The 20,564-nt window shown below is 39.8% G+C and overlaps 1 protein-coding gene across 1 annotated transcript in view; it reads right to left on the bottom strand.

Moving 5' to 3' along the window:
- The window catches only part of NELL1 (neural EGFL like 1), a 206,520-nt gene that overhangs the window by 35,164 nt on the left and 150,792 nt on the right, over positions 1 to 20,564 (bottom strand). Inside the window, exon 14 of the mRNA XM_027902849.1 lies at positions 7,706 to 7,828. Coding sequence (XP_027758650.1) covers positions 7,706 to 7,828 — 123 coding nt within the window. The remainder of the gene's footprint in view (positions 1 to 7,705; positions 7,829 to 20,564) is intronic.

Here is a 20,564-nt window from a genome sequence, read left to right as displayed (position 1 = left end):
AAAAGAGAGAGTAGTAACTCCTGCAATAGTCTTATGCTTCCACACAACCCAGTTTTACTGCCCAGGAGACTGTGGGGAATGCATCTGTTACCTTGTCAGCGACTGGTAATGCTTTTGTAGATGCTGCAAAGGACCATGACCTTACAGGGAACTGCTGACTTGAAACCCAGGAATGTAAAACAAAGCAATAGGAGACAACAAGCCATTGAGCCACCTCAGAACCTGAAGCAAGGAGCCCTTGTAAACACTCAAGAGTAGGTCTGCTGAGGCCTTTGCACTTACTCATACAGGCAGAAAGACCTGTCAGATTAAGTTTCAAACTACTTCAGATAACTACAGCTCTTTCTCCCTTTTATACAGGCACAACAGTTCTCCGGACTGGACTGCTCCCCCAGCAAGCACAAATCACTGCTACACTCCTTTTAAATTAGTTATAAATCTAGAGCACTGAGAAAATCTGTGACAGCACAGAGATCAGGATCTGGATTCTGACAAGTTACATTAATCAGGGGTTTTAAATGAGCTATTTCCATAACTGATGTGCATTCTAAATCATCTTGAACTATCTCATACGCAGAACAGGACCCAATCACCAGGAAACACTGTGCCCTTAAAGAGGCTGGAAAATTGGACTGCAGAGTGGTGGGTATGTAGAGCTGAGCTCTTAATGCAATGCAGTGGGTTGACAGACACCCACCAGATCCTCTCAGCCTCTCCCCTCCACAACTGGACAGGGGAGAGGGAATCTAATGGAGTGTTCATGGATTGAGGTAAGGACAGGGAGACATCACTCACCAATTACCATCACGCTAAAAGCAGACTCAGCTCGGGGATATTAACTGAATTTATTACCAACAAAATCAGAGCAGGATATTGAGAAATAAAATAAATCTTAACAAATCTTCTCCCCACCCCTCTCTCCTTCCCAGGCTCTTACATCTGCGTTTCAACATCTCACACGACTAAATCTGCGCGATGACGTTTTAAGGGTAAGAAAAAAATTATCACAAATTGTCCTAATTTCACCAAAATCATTTTAAGTCGTCACGGCCCAAACCCAACCCAAGGACAACATTAGAACTGAAATTTAAAAGCTAGCAAACAATTCACAAAGTGAGTTTACACAACTCACAATCCAAACACAAACGCAGCGTTTATAATGAACACACCACACTTGACAGCTATCTAACCCTGGACAGAAATACAAAGATTCTTACATTAAAATTTCACAATTTCATTTTTATTAGTACAATGGATTCAGGACTACAGAAAATTTAGCGGCTTCCATCAACCTTGATTCTGTGTCCAGCAATGCCAGTTTTAGAATGAAAAAAAAAACCTACAAGAATTCTAATTGCACTTCTGTATAAATATATACTGGTTGAAAATTATTAAATCAGTTGTACCTGGAATGCCTCACAAAAAAAAAAAAAAAAAGTGTGAGTGTGACTATCCACTTTCTTACACTTGGCATGGTGTTTTCCACATGGGCCAAGTGGTAGCAGAATGCAAGTGAATGCACTTGCCTGCTTTTGCAGTGATTTATCCACCGTGTATTAGGTACAAAAACCCCTACACAAAGCTCAAAGAGTGTGAAGAGTGAAGATGAAAATCTCAGTGTGATTCAAAACTCACGTATTCTTTCATGAGACTGGTGAACATTACACCAAAACAGCAATTAAAGCTGTGATAAGGCATATCAACCATTCAAAGCCTTCTAGCTTCAAAAAAAAAAAAAAAAATTGAAGGCTATAGGGAAAGACATGGGGTTTTTTTCCTTTCCATCTTGCCCTACATATTATTCATAACTCACTCCAATGCTTCATAAAGGCTTTTAACTCCACCTCCAGACACACACACAGGCAAAAAATATACACCTAAGTGGCAGTTAGTTACCTTACAGTGATCTGATATGCTTTAATATCAAGGTATCAGCACGTCTGTCTCCCACTGCTGACACTCAATCTACCTTACCTTTGCTGATGACAGTGTAAAAGGGAAACAAAAAAAAAAAAAAAAGCAGACAACTCAGCACAGAAATAATCAGAGAGACTGATTTTTTTTTTTTTACACTTCTTTAGCTCTTACTAAAAATAGTCCTGAGTATTTTTCACAGCAGGTGAAGTTTCATAACACAAAAATTTCTTTAATCATCTGTTGACTACACCGTCACTGTACTTGCCACACACTGGAAGATACATAACTTCTTTTATGGGCACGTCTTTCAGATTATTAGATATATTTCAGACTAAGAAACACTTTTAAAAAATACCTGCTTGGAAACAAAGGCATCAGCAATGAAAGAGAGCTCTCAGACTGCCACTGGATAAAGCCATATGTCCATCCAATTACAATTTCTGATTAAAACAGTGTCAAAGAAGCCAACCTACTGACTGACACGGAACAGAAGCAATTGTCAAGCCTGAGACATATTCTAGTTGTCACTAAACATTCAAGGTGTATTATGAATAAAGACTCCATATGATTACTCCCTTTGCCATATAAAAGGGTACTTGTTTGAAATCTGATTGCTTTTTATATAAGGTTCTGAATAAGTTATTCCTGAAGTGGCCAGCAAGTCCATCAGTAGCAACCATACTCCTGAACACACGTTCCAAGCCAAAAGTATACAGGGAAGCGCAGTACAATTAAGAAACTAAACTTCCAGATTACACCAGAAGAACTGAGCCACTCAAAAATAATGGCCCTAGTCTTTAAGACTCCACCATACACTGGATTGTAATCCCTTAAGTGTCTCCTGTGTAATGTTGCAGAAGAATGTAACAGGGAAAAAATAATCATAGTCTGTACCCTGGCAGAAATAAACCATTATACAGCCTGAATATTAATCAGAATAAACACTATTTTGATTTTTATTTCACGATGCCTGTTGTTTCTCTGCCCAGGCATCAGTCATACTGCACACACTTGCTCTGAGGTTTATGATTGTAACTAAATCCACTTCATTTAATCACTGTAATAAATCTACACCCCAGCAGACACCACTAAATGAGCTATTAATAGCACACTAAATATACCTGTTAGACAGATTATACATGTAAAATATAGAAGCAGAGTGAAAACTATTTGCACTTGATTAAGTGCCAGACTTCTGTTCATTTTCCACAACAGAAGTACATGAGAAGAAGATTACCAAACACACCTTGTCCATGTTTCCAAAGAACTGCTCCAGTTTACCATCTGAATACACTCAAGGCCACTTCTACTTTTCTGATAATATACAAAGACATCTGTGGGCAGAATTTATGCTTTAAAACAAACATTTGGAACAAAATATCAAGAGTTAGGACAAGGCTAAGAAAACAACTAATCACCACCAAACCTTGAGGGCGACTTGCACGTCGTTCCTGACAAAATCTGGGGGGTGGGAACTTGTTTGGTTTAAGGTATTTAATCCCAAACATCATCAATTATTTTAGGAAATCTGATGATTGGTTTTTTTTTTTTCCTTTGACTTCAGTCTGTGGCAGAAGCTCTATAATAAACTCTGCTAAGCTGTAAGACTGTACCTCCCACAGCAAGTGCTCTCTACCTTCCCTCTCACTAAGGCAGAGTAGACTGTGGGGCACGAAGCCCTTTTATAATTTAAACAAATGGCATGTATGACTTCAACACGTCACTTCCACAGCATGTGGTGCAAGTCTGCCAGAACTGGAACCAGAACTTATCAAGACGAAAAACAGAGAGAGAGATTTTCCAGCCTCCCAGATCCAAGCCCTGTCAAGATTACACACACAGAAACACTGCAACAGTACACAGAGACCAAGATCCTCTACAATCAAAATGTGGAATTTCTCTCTGTATTCAATGTCCCTAGTTCTTCAGCTAGAGCCATGACAGTGAGTTTTACTCATTTTATAGACAGAGCTTTTACCTGTCCACAGGTGATGGGTTATTCATAAACCTGGTTGTCCCAGGAAACTGAAACTTCTTTCATCTAACCACTGCCACTAAGCACTGATTTCCCACAAGGTCCATCCTGACAGGCACACTTCAAAGTGCCACGTTGCACCAGGTGGCCATTTGCCCACCATGACTTTTTAAAACCAGAATATTCAGTTGCTAAACCAATTTTTATCACCTTTTCCTTCTTCCCCAAATGCAGCCTTTATGCTGCACTCTTAAATCCTATCCTGAAATTTAGTGAAATTGCTCCAATTTTCCTTATTCTACCCTCACCCACAGGTTCTGTAGTTCATTACAGAATTCAATAAAAGGGCATGGCATGTCTTCCACTATCCACCTACAACCTTTTCTGTCTCCTAAATCACTCTTACTTCTTTTGATTTTTTTCAAAAAGTTTCATTCACAGAAAAGAGCAACTTAACAAAACTGCAGATTCAGAATCGCTCTTTATTCAATACCTTTGTCCTCTGCCTTTGATGGTGCAACTTTTTCCAGAAAATATTTATTTATTTTATTTACCATTTTCTGAATCCTAAAATATAATCTGATTCTGGGTTCACTGTTCTGTGCACTTTACCAATGGTGATTGGGTGATGGCCCTTGCCCTTGTTAAACGTCATACTGCCCATCTCTCTAATCATTTGCCCATCTCTCTAATTATATGTCTCTATTTTATGGCCTCATTGTCTATGTATTCACAACCCTATATTTGTAAAGATTTTATTGTGTTCATCTCTGCTTCTCTTCCCATTTTGGTGTCCCTTAAAATTCTGGCAGCATCTCTCCTAATGCAAAAGTGCCTTTGGTCTCTGTCTGTGCCCTTTTCCACCACCCTCCCTCACGACACTTTCCACATCTACTCTGACACAATCTGGTCCTTAATTACCTAGTCCAATCTACTACATTTACAGTAACCCAATTCCTTATCCCCAGAATTTTTTGCTACTCAAGACACGTGACAGCCAGATTATACAGGGAAAAAAAAATAAATATTTAGTTTCCTCTTCAACATTTGGGTTTTGTTTTTATTTCTAATTCCCCAGCAATCATAATATCCATGTCCACGTTATTTCTGTCTCTTTTATTTCTCCATACTTTTCACGAAAAATTGCAAAAAACACAAATTCCTGCCAGAGTAATCACATTACATTTACCAGTAGTTCACAATGCAGTTTGATTCAGCTACACATTTTCTTTTCTAAAACACAAATAACACTATTCTTTTTTATAAATACTATCACAGTGTTATTCACTAAAGCCAAAAAAGATCATTACTCTGATTTCACCTTTTTACAACATAGATTGTTGAAATAGACTGCAGAATCACGCACGAAGCCAGTTCTTTTTTTTTCTCATCATAAACCCATCATTTTTCTCTTTATGGTTTGGTTGGACAATATTAATATGATTTCCTACTGTACTACAGAGATGTGTTATTCCACTAGTGGTGGGAAGAACTGTTTTGTGTGTGCACACATCTATAACATGCAAACGTTTATAAAGCACTTACAGATGTCTCAAGGAGAACAGAAACATTTATCTTATGTCCAGATGGTGCATCACCTTGACTTATATATCTATGTTTTCTTCCAATCTGTATTGCCTGAAGATAAAGCCCTAAAATACTGTAGGCCAATATAAGCAGTTTATAGTTGTCCTGACGTGTTCACATCCTTTTCCCTTATGCCAACCCCAAGGAAACTGCTGTGACAGGTAACTGATAATGTACCACTGTTAAACTTGGTTAAAAAAGATAAAAAAGATTCAAAAGAAGTGCTGCTGGTACTACCAGGGGCAGAATGGGAACGTTTCTTTGATTAGCATCCAAGCTTGTGAAAACCCCAAGTGACCACAGAACCACAGGCTGAGAAATTCAAACCAGTACTTTGTACTGTGTGTTTTATAATTTACTGAAATGCAGATAATTCTAACACTACCTGGTCTGCAGTAATGACTGTTCCATGCAGTGCTGGATTATTCTTATCCCTAGTGACTTTAGTAATTATTAGACTGCAAACCCCTTTCTATAATCTCCAGTTTTCTTTCCAATTTATGGTTCTCAGTCAGAACATAAGAACAAAATTTCCTGTATTTCTCATGTAAATCCACCTCATAAAGGCAACCATAACTACATCTGCATGTGTAACTCAAGGCATCCTAAAAATATATAGATATACAATATGCAATATTTTTATATATAAAAATATACATTGTGGAAACTCAGATTTCAACAGAATTTTGAGAGTAAAAATATTAATGGTATCTCTCCAGTGAAATTTCACTACTACAACATTGCTAAGTTAATAAATATGCAGTAGGAGTTTTTTGCACAGTATACCAAATATCCAGGTATGCAAATGAAGAAAACTAGTGTGAGAACACAGATTTTATTAACTTATCCAAATATCACTGTTTCAAATTATTATTATTAATAATACTTATATAGTAATAATAATACTTATGTTGTAATAATAATAATAATAATGTCAGGCTGTTTACTACTCAGACTTCCCTGAAACTACACTTGTCTGTGCTGCAATTTACATTTACTGTAACCAAGGGCTAAAAACACACTGCAGTGAGTTTCTCCCTGGTATCACCTGTCAGCCTTCAACATAGACACACTGAGGTTTAGCTTGCACAACACAATCACAACATTTTTCTCTTCCTTCCTAAATCCTTACAAACCATTTTAGTTTTAAACAGGAGGATGCTCTTGTATGGTTGGAAAGTACCCAAAGAAAGTCTTATCAAAACCCAGTCTGATGGCACAGGCTAATTCAGCAGCTGACAGGCTGCTCTTGCTGAAGGACTTTAGCTTGAAACAGGAATGGCATCAATCTTCCTTTAAGGAATTGCTTGGCCAATTTACCACAGTCTGAAAAATTAATATCCAGCCTCTCGTGCCCCAAACCATACAGAACATTTTATCCAGTATGTTCCTCAGTTTCAACAGTTGTCTCTTCAAAAATAAAATAAAATAAAAAACACAACACCCTAAAAGTTATATTCCTATTACTGTAATTCTGTTTAGAAAGCCAGAAAGTATGAAACCCCAGACAAGAAAATATACAGCTTTTTACGAGACAAGTGTAATTCATAAATGCATGAGTTACAACTCAGTAGTACTTCAAGACACAGCCCTCACTAATCCAACTATTTAATATATTCCCTCCTTTGTCCTTACATGAGACACTTTCTTTCAGAAGAGAAAGAGAAACAAAACATAAAACCCACCCTAAATAAATGATCTACCACTTCACAGAAAGCATGGTTGGCTACCAATATTCCTTGTTTACATAACTGAGAAATCTTCTAAATACACATTTAAAGATTTATATGTTAAAATAAAAAGTAAAAAAATCACGATTCTGATGCAAGTAGTCAAATATGATGTCAGCATAAAAGACAATCATCCCAACTTGAAATGCGTGTCATTAAAATTTAAAAGCCAAAGGTGACAGCACATGTCATCCACGGTTTACAAAACACGAATACCACTTAAAAGCTGAATTACACTAGCTCAAATGACAGTATTCAGTGTAGTAAATAAAAAGTTGTCTTCTTCCACCATTCCAAAAATACTTCCTTCTCTCTAAGAAGTTACGCACAAATCAATTCCCACCATCTCCACGCGTGCTCCGTTTGCCAGATGATAAAGCCTTAAAGCAAATCGCTGCAGAACCCAGCAATCATGAGTTCCCACAATGCAGGTGACTGTCAGAAAACAGTAACAGAGCCTGACACGTTTATGGTGTCTCTCAAAGAACAGACTTACCTCGGCAGATGGTCCCGTTCCCCACGTAGCCAGGTTTGCAGGTGCAGCTGTGTCCCCTGACGGTGTTAGTGCAGATTGCATTCTCATCACAGTTGTGCTGGCCACTGCCACATTCATCGTGCTCTGCGTGGGGGGAGCAAAAAGAAAAACAAAAAAAAAAAAGAAAATTAAACAATTTTTTTGAGATGCAGCGAGCTTTTCAGTGAGATGAGGTGGCATTTGAAAAAAACCAAGTGGGATAACCAGGTTGCTGCAACGGCTGAACGCCGGGGGCTTGGTGTGGGAGTCAGCTATGGGCTTGCTCCAATTCTGAAACTCAACAACATGCGCATGGCAACAGTAAGATTATTTAGGTTTAAAAGCAGAAGAAGAAGAAGGAAAAAAAAAAAAAAGGCATCTGTGAGGAAGCAAAGTATGGCTGTGACAAAAAGCTATGAAGAGGATTATCAGAGAAAAATTTCTGCTGTGAAGACGAACCTTTACATCGCTGCCCATCACCAGCAATAATAATCATAAATACAAGATAACTGAACAAGAGGGGCCCTAATAGCCCACCCTGTAACTCCAGTTGTCACAACTGCTTGCTCTAACACTTACTGAGCCCACTCCTTCTACAACAGCACACAGTAACATTCCATATTTTTAGAGCACCAATCACACCTGGAGCCTCCAAGAGGCTCCCAGGCAAACGGGCCATATTTTGCTTTCATCCAGCAACCCTTCACTGCTGCCCTGAGATAAATTTGCCACAGCTCTGCACTTCCCTCTCCTGCTACTTTTTGTTCCCCTAAAGCATCAGTTAGAGGTGATGAGCTACCTGACCCTGAAGTTTCTCGCTTCTTCCTGCAATTATGAGGAGCTTCCCTCATACAGCAGGACTGCAAAAAGAAAACCTGGATATTTGACACTTCTGCGCCAGTGGTTTTACAGCTTTTGTTCAGTGGGCTTAAAATGACACAACAAATTTCCTTAAAACCATACCATGGGCAACCATCAGCATCTGGAACCCTTCTTGGCAGCCTTCATTTATGCAAGTGCAATCATCAGGCTGAGAGGTAAAAAGGTATATACCTTCCTGGAATCAGGATTTGCTAAAATGTACCAGTGCATAAGGGGTGTTCAGAGGACAACGGATTAAATTCAGCCTTCCACAGCTCACAGAGAGGTAAGTGCCTCTAGAACCCCAGCTAAACACTCGTTTTTGCAGACTGAACTCAGCCCTTTGGAAGAGCCTCTCCACTGAGAGCAGCAGCATCACAGGCCTTGACGGGCTACGGTTCACCTCTGCAATGCTCTCACTCTACCACAGTCACAGAACAACAGCCAATTTCAAGATAACTCAAGACATGCAGGATTTGAATGATGAATTCTAAAGAACCCACTAAACCAAATACTTCTGGAACACTGTTGATAACTATTTGCAGTACATATATCCAACATGTTTTCTATTTTTCAAACACATTTGACAGCAAAATGATATGGATTGCGACTATTTTCTCTTAAATAGAATCAAAGCAACGTATCACCCGCTCTCCCTCTCTGCTTTTAGCAAGAAATTCACACACACTCTCACATGTGCCTGGCTTCAGCTGATAAATTCAGGCTTGCATTTAGACTTGTTAGTTTATGTTGGTCCCCAGCTCTGCTTGGTAATTCACTTCAGCTTCTTGCCAATTTTCGGAGGCCTTACATATTCTAAACTCCAGGGTTCTTCAAGGGCCTCCTGCTCTCCCCTTCATCTTTTAAGAAACTGTACCACAGCCTGATTCTTTGCTGCTTCAGTCTCACGGTGCTCAGACTGCTGGGTCAGACACAAAAAGTATCAAGCTACTCTCCAAGGAAGTGCTTTGAAGGCAGCAGAAGCTGAATTATGCTTTCTTTTAAAAGAGACACTCTCTCCACAATCTCTCCCTCCTCTTCCTACTTTTAATTGTCAATAGCTTTCATGTGTTAGTATTCAAACTATAATGAGGATGCCTTTGTGATAGGCTCAGGTGTGCACACAAGAACGTTCCTACTCAAACAATTGCCAAAATTAGTCTATTACTCCTCAGCACTTCAAGTACAAACAAAAGATTTCCCAGCGGTAACAAATGTGTTTTGCCAAAACACACAAGAGAGGGTAGTCTGCTGTGTTGTTCTAGGACTCTGACAATGCAAATCACTGTATTTACCATTCCTGCAGGTGTACAGGTGCTGGAAATATCAAAAAATTTGGCACTGACAAAGCTGTTCTCCCACAGTCATCCTTCAAACAGAGGTGAGTTTTTTTCAAAGCCGATATAATTTAAAGAGTTACCAACAAATCTGACCATGGGAACCTGCCCTTCATGAGACATCCTGATGCTGTTAGCACAAGGAGGACTAAGGGAACCTCATCTGAATGAGGAATGCCAAGATTTCCTAGCAGCAATACGGCTGCAACGATGGGAACTTTAAATGAAGTTCTCCCTGGTGCAGGGATGTCTATAGCTGATGTTGCTACAGGCCTAATAAGAATGAGAAAGCATTGATTTTCTGTCAAGGTACAAAAATCTTTTTATCCAGATGAAAAATCCTCAGGATTCTGTCAGCAGCAAGTCCTCCTGGGTTTCCTGTGCCCTCACAGGAGATCATCCTTTGGGTGTTCACACTGGAAAGCAAGAACGGAAAGCAGGCTCTGATTTTGCTTAAATGCAAAGGAGACTGTGACTAATTTGCAAAGAACTTGGCTTTCTTCCATGCATTGCTTTCCAAACATTCCCACTCAAGCACATCAGGTAGAACCTGCTTTTCCTTTAATGTCATGGCAAATACTGACTTGACAGCAAATAAAACTGGCAGGGAAGGACATTGCACAGCATCAGTCCAAAGCACCAAAGAGGAGAGAGCTGAGACAAAAAGCCCAAAGTCATTTCTTATTTTGACAATTTCCCTTGTAGCTGAAAATGAGAAGCACGAGAAAGGGGCTCTAAAACACGAAACTAAATTTTAATTTTTTTTATACATGTGTATATATGTGTATATATATAAACAAGCTGCCATGCTCAGGAATTAAACTGTCATCATTAAGTTTGATTGAAGACATCCATCTCTCTGACTTCTATTTCCTATGTAATATACACAAAATGATCTCATCATCAAAGACAAAAAGAACTGGCAGGCTTACTGAGAGGGACAGCACTGTAGGACGTCATTCCTTGACCCAACTCCCATTCCCCAGGGTTATGAATATCTATTTCAAGATCAGGTACCATTTTAGATGAGCAGTTACAACAGCAGCACCATTCTTTGCTCACAGGCAAGTCAATTTTTTTATGAAATCTCAGTAAATTATCTTCAGCATTATTTCTGCATCTACTCCATGCTTTTTGGTTAAGCCACGAGATCAGTTCGTTTGTTGTGCCTCTTTTTTTCCCACTCTATAAAATAAGGATATTACAAGATTCTGTTTTTTCTCCAGTATTTGTCATTCTCCTGAAATCCTCAAATAATAAAGATTTTATAGAAAATTTAAGGATATCAATTTTCTATTAATAAAAACGGGGAGGAGGGGGGGGAGAATCAGAAGTCCAAGAGCTTTCATGAACTTTTCCAAAATAGTAAAGAGAATCTTCTGATAATTTTCTGAGTTCACACCTGAGTCAGGCCACCTTGTGAACAAATGGCTGGGAAGTTCATTCTTTCTTTAGTCACCTCAGAGTGGCCATCTGCCTGCAGAAGCACTCATAAGAAATTAGTCCTCCTTTCACGTCTCCATCACCCGTGTTGTACAATTCTGTGCAACAACTTAGAAGTCCACACTGAGAGCACTGCAGGTCTAATGTTTATATGGGGGTAGTGTTACACAGCAGCACAAGCACAGCTGTGGAAGACAAATATTACAGTTAACTCTGCTTTGTTCACCAGCAACCTAATAAAAGTAAGTTTGTCTTGATGCTGACAGAATTCTTTTCAACACTACATGGCCTTGGAGAGATAACAATCGCATAAAAAGCGAAGTTAATTCACCAGAAAACAGTTTCATGGAGATGGTTAGTTGCACATCCTATTATAAAAGCCACCAATGCGTCCTAAAAAGAGCAGAAAACCACCTTATGCCAAAACACAACTGGTCTGGAAGCACACTGATACCAGGACACACACAGTATCTCATTTTTCCTGACATCCCAGAGAAGAAACAAGTTACAGTACAGTGGGAAAACGCAGATCATTTTCTGCTGAAGTCGCAGGAACATGGAATGAGTGGGAAACGGTCGAAATCAGCCCAATCACCAGGCTGCCAAGACAACTCTGACCACACTGCATCCCCCCACCCTCTGCATGTGCTCCAGGCAGATGGACCCCACCCAGGCAAGCAGCCCAGCACAGCCACACCTGCAGCCAAACAGCTACTATGGACACATGTAAAAACAACAATGGGATAATACCTGAGGCAGCAGGAGACCAGCAACACAAGTAAACTCCACGCCTGCCAGCAGAAGACTCGCTATAAAAGGTCAAGGCTCTGCTAATAGCTGTGTTTAGCTGCACCTTCGGCCACGGCACAACATTCAATCGTGATGTGTTTCAGTTGTGAAACCACTTGTTTAAATTTTAACTAAATGTTCAGCTGTCTTCAAAACACGGGTATTCATTTAAGGCTAAAGGGGTTAATTCACACCAGGTTGTAGCAGCTCCGGCACATCTCAAATGACTAAGCATTTCAGGTGCTCATCCTTGACCACTTCAGTGTGAAGCATAAATTAGAATATTCAGAAAAAGGATTAAAAAAAAGTCAGCAGCCTTCATTTCTGCCAAATCCTTCATATCCCCCTTTTTCTACACTAATCTTGCTGAGGAATCACATAAATACTTCTGTTCTGTGGTACTTGAAAGAAAAAAATACCTTCTGTTCTGGGCTAAGCTGAACAGAAAGAATGCAGGAGGAAAAGCACTGGGGGCAGAAGGAAAGGTGCCAGACAAAGATTTTGTCTGCCTGAGGTAATTTATTCTGCAAAAAGCCGCCCACATCACACTGCAGAACTGTTTGTAGGTGTAGTGGGTTGACCCTGGCTGGATGCCAGGTACCCACCAAAGCCACTCTCCCACTGCAACTGGACAGAGGAGAGATTAAAAAAGCAGTGAAAGATTCATGAGTTAACAGCTGGGAGAGGTCACTTACTGATTACCTTCACGGGCAAAACAGACTCAAGGTGGGGATAGTACTTAAATTTATTACTAACAGGGTAAGAGCCAAAGAGCAAGAAATAAAACAGTCTTTGAAAACACCTTCCCCCCACCCCTCCTTCCATGTTCCCAGCGGTGCAGGGGGATAGGGAATGGGAGTCATGGTCAGTTGTTGTTTCTGCTGCTGCTCAGGGAGAGGAGTTGGATCCTTCCCTGCTCCCGTGGGGTCCCTCCCACAGGAGAGAGACAATCCTGGATGGACCTCTCCAATGTGAGTCCATCCCTTGGGCAGCAGCTCTTCCCAAACTGCTGTCCCGTGGGTCACTCCTCCATGGGGTCAGTCCTTCAGGAATGAGCTGCACCGACGTGGGTCCCCCACAGGGGCCACAAATTCTACCCAGGGAAAATCTGCTCCAGCCTGGGCTTCTCTCTCCAGGGGTTGCAGGTCCCTGCCAGGACTCCACTCCACCCTGGGCATCCCAAGGGTTAAAACCTCCTTCCTGCATCCACCTGCTCCAACGTGGGCTCCTCCAGGGGCTGCAGGGGGGTCTCTGACCCCAATGCTCCACCAGGGGCTCCAGGGGAACCTCAGCTCTGGTTCCTGGAGCACCTCCTGCCCCTCCTTCTGCCCTGACCTGGGTGTCTGCATTGCTGTTCCCATGTCCTCACTCTGCTCTTCCCTGGCTGGAATCCTTTCTGTGAAGTAACTTTTCTGTTCTTAAATATGTTATCCCAGAGGTGTTACCATTGCTTCTGATGGGCAGTGGCAGGAATCCCATCCTGGAGCTGGCTGGCATTGGCTCCATGGGACAGGAGAAGCTTCTGGAAGCTTCTAACAGAAGCCACCCCCGCTACCAAAACTCAGCCACAGAAACCCACTATCGAAGGATCAAACAACCATACAGAAATACTTCAGAATGCATGCAAAGTAACAAAGGGTTTGTCATGTATTTATAGAAACAAATGCACAAATATCGAAACCTGTACATATAAACAGTTACAGGCAAATACAAACTTTCTCCCTTCCACATGAAATGTAGTGTTTGTGAAAGGTTCTAGGCAGCTCTGACAATTAGCATCAGAAGAAGTGCCAGTCAAAAAATGGCATAGTTCCAAACTCCTGAAGTTTTGGCTATTACAAATACCCACATTTTTACTTAAGAGGTCATTTCAATACAATCATTTTTTTAATTCATTATACAAGAGGAAGATGGCCTTTGCTTATTTTTTTGTTTGCATTTTCCAGAAGTCCCACAGAATTTCTAGGACGCTTCTGCTTTCCCATGTTGAAAGAGAACAACATCTGACTTACTGGGTTTGTATGGGCTCTAAGGGCCAGACCTACTCAGCTTTAGTTTTCTCTCTTTTTTTGCTTTTCTTTTCTGTACATGCTTGGAAAACTCTAGGATTTGTATTGTTGCATGCTTTGTCTAAAAAAATGTAATAGAAAATTAGAATGATAAGTTGGAAATATACAGCAAAAAATACATAGTAAAGCCTAAGATCCTTTTGGTCAAGAGTCAGAACATCGGAATATCCTTCCCTTGCACAGTTCAAAAGCACACAATGGATTTCAAACTCTTAATTTCTAAAAGGTACATTTAACACAGGATCTATTTTCAAGCAATGAGTGCTGAAATTTTTATCTTTACTGTCTTCAAATAAAGATACTTTTTGAAGAAAGGCAGACACTGGGATGGAATTACAGGAGAAATCTCATTGAAGAGTCTTTCACCATAGCTACTCTGACTTCTCGCTACAAGAAAAGGCCCCAATTTAAACTTGCTTACAGGATGGAAACAATTTCCTTATTGTAAGGGTTCTCTTCCATTAGCTCGTCTAAGCCTTCATACTTTAATAATATAACATTCATCTCTGCAATACACTGAGCAAAGATTCCAACTATTTCTATTTATTCTTATTTTTACAACATTAAAAGGGAATCTAAGTTGTTCCCTAAAGTGCTGAGATAACAGTCAGCTCCTGGGGTACAGAGGCACCAATGCAGCCAACATTTCTATAAACCAAGAGGCTTACAATGGAGAGACAACTCACAGAACAGCAAGGTCATCAGAGGCTACCATTTTTTATGAATACAGATGCCATTTGTATGGAATACAAATGCCCTAATGTAAAATTAATTAGCTATCTGGCAACCATTAATCAGTGGCCTTTGAAAACTCAGAAAGGAGAAAGCATCCCTCCAAACACATTTAAAAAGCAGTAACCCTTTGCTGCACGTTACTGGGATTCAGGTATAACTGAGGCTTTAAAAATGAGACATTAAAAAAAAAAAAAAACGTGGAATTCAGGCAGAATTGTGGGCTTAGTGGAAATCAGGATTTCAGCTCACAAGAAGCTGTGGTAAAACAAAAGGGATAGCTTTGCAACACACTGAATAAAAGGAAGCACTACTCTGAACACACAGGAGGAATCTCCCACAGAAAACCAGGGCAATTAGAAGCAAGATGCATACATCAAACAACGAATTGCATCGCAGGTGGTCACCTGGTGAAGGGTAATAGCTAATTGGGAATCCAGAAAACCCTGGATAAAAAAAATAAAATCAAATCTGTATTTTCCCTTACTCATGAGAATCAAGGTTAAGCTTATTTATGTCCATTGCAAACTTCAGCATCCAAGCTCACCCTATCCATTTCCACAAGGAAACAGGGAGAAGGGACAAGGTGCAGAACAGGAAACCCCCACTGTTCCCCTCTGCAACTTCATCCCTTCTGAGCACTTAAACATACAGATCCTGGCAGAAACATCACATTTTCCATTCTTCTAATGAGAAACTAAAACGCTGTAGTAATTTATGGTACAGTGAACAGCCTCTGGTGTTAAACATGAAATTATTTAGACTACATCCCAAAAGGGTAGACACATGCTACTCCTGGGGAATTAGGAGGAAATAGCGGAGTTTGATTTGACTGCAGAATTCCAGATGCACACGCAGTTGCCACCTGCAAGAAAACCTTCCGCAGCCTGAGTTCTGCTCCACCACCTCCCCCTCTCGCACCGAGGTTCTCCACAGTCTCCCTCACAATTTCTGGGATGGGGCAGACCAGAAGCAGGCACAGGATTCAAGACACCAGAACATCACGAATTTATGTGGTAGCACATTTATCACCTCGTTCTCAGCGCCTCTCCCAAAGGATCTCACTACCCTGCACGTCCTTCTGTCCTTCCACCACGGCCCAGCAGTGAGGTGACATTTTCAGTCTCCCTTCTCCTCATGGTAATGGCTAATTGAGAGCATTTGCATATGTACCTATGTTTTGGGGCTTTTTTCCCCCACCAGGGAAAGGTACTTTATACTCTGATCCTCTGTTCTGCCTCACTACTTTATTAAAAAAACCCTACCAATACAACCTACTTGAATTTCCATGAGGTGAGTTCACCGAGCAGTGACAAGAAATTCTGAATTGTTACAATAAAATGTTTATTTTTTTTTACTAAATCGAGATGAATAATAGTTAGCCTTGCTGTCAGTAACATCGCATTTGTTTTCTGCTAGAGAAGAAGAAAAAAATAAATGGATCTCCTGCTAGCACACTATAAAATACTTGCACATATACCTTAAATGCCTGTATAACGTTTGTGAGGAAGTGGGAAGACAGACATTTGGTTTTATTGTTTTCTGAACACAATCATAAAAAAGAAAACAAGGAATCAAACTAAGAAGTGGGAAATCTAAAGAAATGAAATCTTGAAAACCTGTGGTTTAGGTTTAGACACATTTCCCCCTGATAAGAAGCTCCCCGAGATTAAACAAAAACTGCACTGAACAAACTAGATCAAATGTCTGAAAGTTCAAGAATCACTAGAAGTGTACACTGTTGTTTTTTCTTTACATTTAAATATTATTTCCCTAATCTTTTAAAGTATGTTTAAATTGAGTAGACATGTCAAATTAGTAAAGAATATTAAAATTGTTTAAAACCAGCAACTAGATTATTATTGTGAAGAGTCAAAATGTGGTTTTTACGTAGAATTTTCATGTCCTATATACTAGTGAAATATTAGCTGTATTGACATACTCAGAAATTTCAAAAACAGATATCAGGGGCTGACAATAAAATGGCAATATCCCTGGCATACTCTTAATTTCAGCTGGATACTTTGCTGCAGTTTTGTGGACTTGCTTTTGAAAGCCAGGTTATTCGTGTCATTAGCAATGTACATCTTTAATTCTAAAACCTGCCAGAAAACTTTGAGCCCGAGTGTAGAGAAAGGCATAAAATTCCATTCAGACACGATCTAGGCAAGAAACTCATTACAGGAGTTTGGAGATCTGCATATTGCATATTCAGAGATGCAAACCAAAAAAATTCTATTGCCAAAAAAGCCCTCGTGTTATCTTTATGTTGGCAAATTCATGCCATCAAAAGAATGGGCTCTCCCACAAGGAAAGTTTCTCGCTGAGCAAAGAGCTGGCTCATCCACACCACTCAGTCTTCAGGAATGAGGCTGAACTCCATGAAGACCAGATGATCTTCCCGAACTAAAACTTGGTAAGGATTGTGCGTCGACTGCCTTACAGACTCAACAAGAAATGTTTCACAAAAATCAACAAAAAATACTGTGCACATGGGAAATGTGGTGTTGAGAAGCAAATAGCTATACCCTCATCTGCAAGGACCCAAACATCTTAGAGGTGTTTCTCCCTGTCGGATTTTTAAACCAGAATAACCAGTTTATGCACTGTATTTCTACAGGTATGCAGTAACCTGGTCTGCATGCCACTCTCTTATTCACTTACTTACATATTTATTTACTTGAGGTATCCAGAAGGAATTCTGAACTTCATCAAAGAGACAGTAGGGCCTTGAAGTGCACTGGTGAGTCAGAGCACAGGTCCATGAGCTGGGAGCTCATATGGGAGCATATAATTGCAGACAGAGAGCAAATGAAGCAAATGAAGCCTTGAACTACATGGGATGTGCCACACTGAAAGAAAGCAGCTACACAGTTCCAGCTGGACTGCAGCAATGACATTAGTATTGATAGAGGAAAGAACAACACACCACTGCTGTTAAGTTCTCAGCTTCTATAAATCATAGGACATTCACTTAGGAAAATAAAGAAATCACACTCAAGGACACAATCTGAAACAACTGAGACCTTGTCTAGCAATTGCCACTGCCTAATTTACAGTTTTTCAGGAGTGATGCTTGTTACCATTAAATCTTAAGATACAGTTTTATTTTGTTGTAAAAAGCTGAATATGGTCCAAGCACCTGCACTGGGTCAGAAAAGAAACCCTAAAGCAATATGTACCCTTTTTTTTTTATATAGCAATATAACAGGATAGGCTGCTTTTTATCCCTAAAATTGTGAAAGCTGCACAATTCTATCAAGTTGATATCAGAATCTCATCTTTCATGTATTTTCAGCAATACCTGCAAGTTTTATTTTGCAGAAACCTCAAAATCACCAATACAGAAAGTATGAAATAGACCTTTGGATGCAATTTTCAGCCAACATTTCATCACAGCTTCATGAACCTATATTGGTGATAAAAGTTCTAAAGAGTTTTGGTTTCCGGCACTCCGTGATGCTTTAACTTCCACACAAAAAAAAAAAAAAAAAAAAAAAAAAAAAAAAAAAAAAAAAAAAAAAAAAAAAAAAAAAAAAAAAAAAAAAAAAAAAAAAAAAAAAAAAAAAAAAAAAAAAAAAAAAAAAAAAAAAAAAAAAAAAAAAAAAAAAAAAAAAAAAAAGAATTGCAAAAAGCAATACATACCCCATTTCAAACTAGCAGAAAAGTCTATCAGTGCTGTTGCAATGTAGTAAGGGGGAATTGTTTCTTAATGAACTCTGCATGTGTGACAGATGTGTCAATCTGCTGATACAAGAACACATAAAATCACAGTTAAGGTTTTGCAGCAGAGTTCAAGTATAATGAGGACAGGACACATTAATTCTCTGCACCTCTCAGAGATGCAATGAACGGGCTTTAAGAGTGCTGGAGTGTGTATTGCAGGTGACATGGAAGTCACAAAGACTTGGCATACTTCTCTCAGTTTTCTGTTTACAAAGTTAGACATAACTGAGCCATTAGGTTTCCCTTTATGTTTTATGTACAACTTTTTAATTAAGAAAATGCTGCTGAAAGGATAGACTCCAGGATACTGAAAGTAAACAGAATATTTCAAAATCACAGAATCATTTAGTCTGGAAAAGACCTCTAAGACCATTGAGTTCAACCACTAACCCAGCACTGCCAAACTCACCCCTAAACCATTTTCCCTGAGTGCCACATCTACCCATCTCTTAAATACCTCCATGATGGTGACTCAACTGCTGCCCTGGGCAAACACACATCATATTGCAGGAAAAGACATGAATCTGACAAAAAACACCTCCCCAAGAAGGCCTGTGAGTGCTGACTGACATTCGTAAAAATGGATGTCTAAAAACTGACTTTTAGGTGTTTAGGCATCTAAATTAGTAAATGTTTTCTTCTCTCAGAGTGCTGAAAAGCTAACTTCCCCCAGTGAGTTTAAGCAGGACAAATGGGTTCTCAGCACTCTAAAAATATTTTTTTTTTTAAAAAAGAAGAAGAAGAAAGAAAATTAAGTCTAGTTCTTTATGTCACTCCTGTGTATTGGTCCTCAGTTTACTCCTTTAGCCTCATGAAACTACTGTGGAACTTCTACATGGAAGGAAGTGATCAAATAGCTTTACCCCCCAAAGTGTGCAAGTTCAGCACCGTATATATACTCTCAATAGGCAGAATCAATTTTTATTTGAAAGCAGAAATGGAAACTAGTGCATCATCATTTCCTAGGGCATCTGTATTTTTCCCTGGAGAGATGGTACCGTAAAAGTGATCACAATAGACAGTACTTTTCTTATGAGATCTGACAAGATCACAACCTGAGTTCCTTTGGCTGCATCTATACCTTCTCACATCAGCAAAACGGGGCACAGGATGAAGATGCCAGTGCTGAGGCAAAAGATGGATCAAACTGAATTTATATGCTGTGCCTTGCTGAGGCTTTCGCAGTTAAAAGGGGATTTAAGTGCAGGATTTTCCAAGAAAACTGATGATGATACAAGAACCTTATGACATCATTTTGGGGGGTAAAGAGGCAGTAAGATGAAGTTCCTAAAACCATCTCAAACACCACAGAAAGCACTGCAGAAATACACTGGAGATTCAGGGCAGGAGCCCCCAGGGCATGAAGTCACATTCATTTTCGGGCTCCCTTTTCTGTGTTCCCCAGAGACTGATTCACAGAGTGTTACCCAAAATCTCCCTGCTGTAGGCACAGGATACTGCACTTGGCAAAGCAGGAGATAAATGAGGAAGAAAGCACAACACCAGGTGCGAGGAAGGTCTGCAAAAATCAATTTACAGAGGCAGGGACAATGAAACTCTGGGCTTGAGTACCTAATACTGACGAGACAAATCCACGCATGTGCACCCAATGAGACAGAGGAAGAGGGGCTAAATGACCCCAGGTCATGAAGGAAGCACTAAACTTCAAGACGAGGGTCAGAATGTTTTCCCAGAAAGAGTGAGACAGAAGCCAAACGAGAGAACACGAGAAAGGAGACTCAAGCAATGGTGAACTTGGAAAGAACAAATTTCACGTTAACAAGCAGTAACCTCCACAAAACACTTGTGGCTGTGCATATCACATGCTAATGTACTGGTTAAAATTTAATTCCAGCATTTATTTCAGGGAAGAAAAGCAAGATT

This window comes from Empidonax traillii, unplaced genomic scaffold (assembly GCF_003031625.1).
Source record: "Empidonax traillii isolate 1590-97213 ecotype Southwest subspecies unplaced genomic scaffold, ASM303162v1 scaffold915:size242376, whole genome shotgun sequence".
Lineage (NCBI taxonomy): Eukaryota > Metazoa > Chordata > Aves > Passeriformes > Tyrannidae > Empidonax > Empidonax traillii.
The sequence above is the reverse complement of the archived record's forward strand: the minus strand, read 5'-3'. Positions and strand labels throughout refer to the sequence as shown.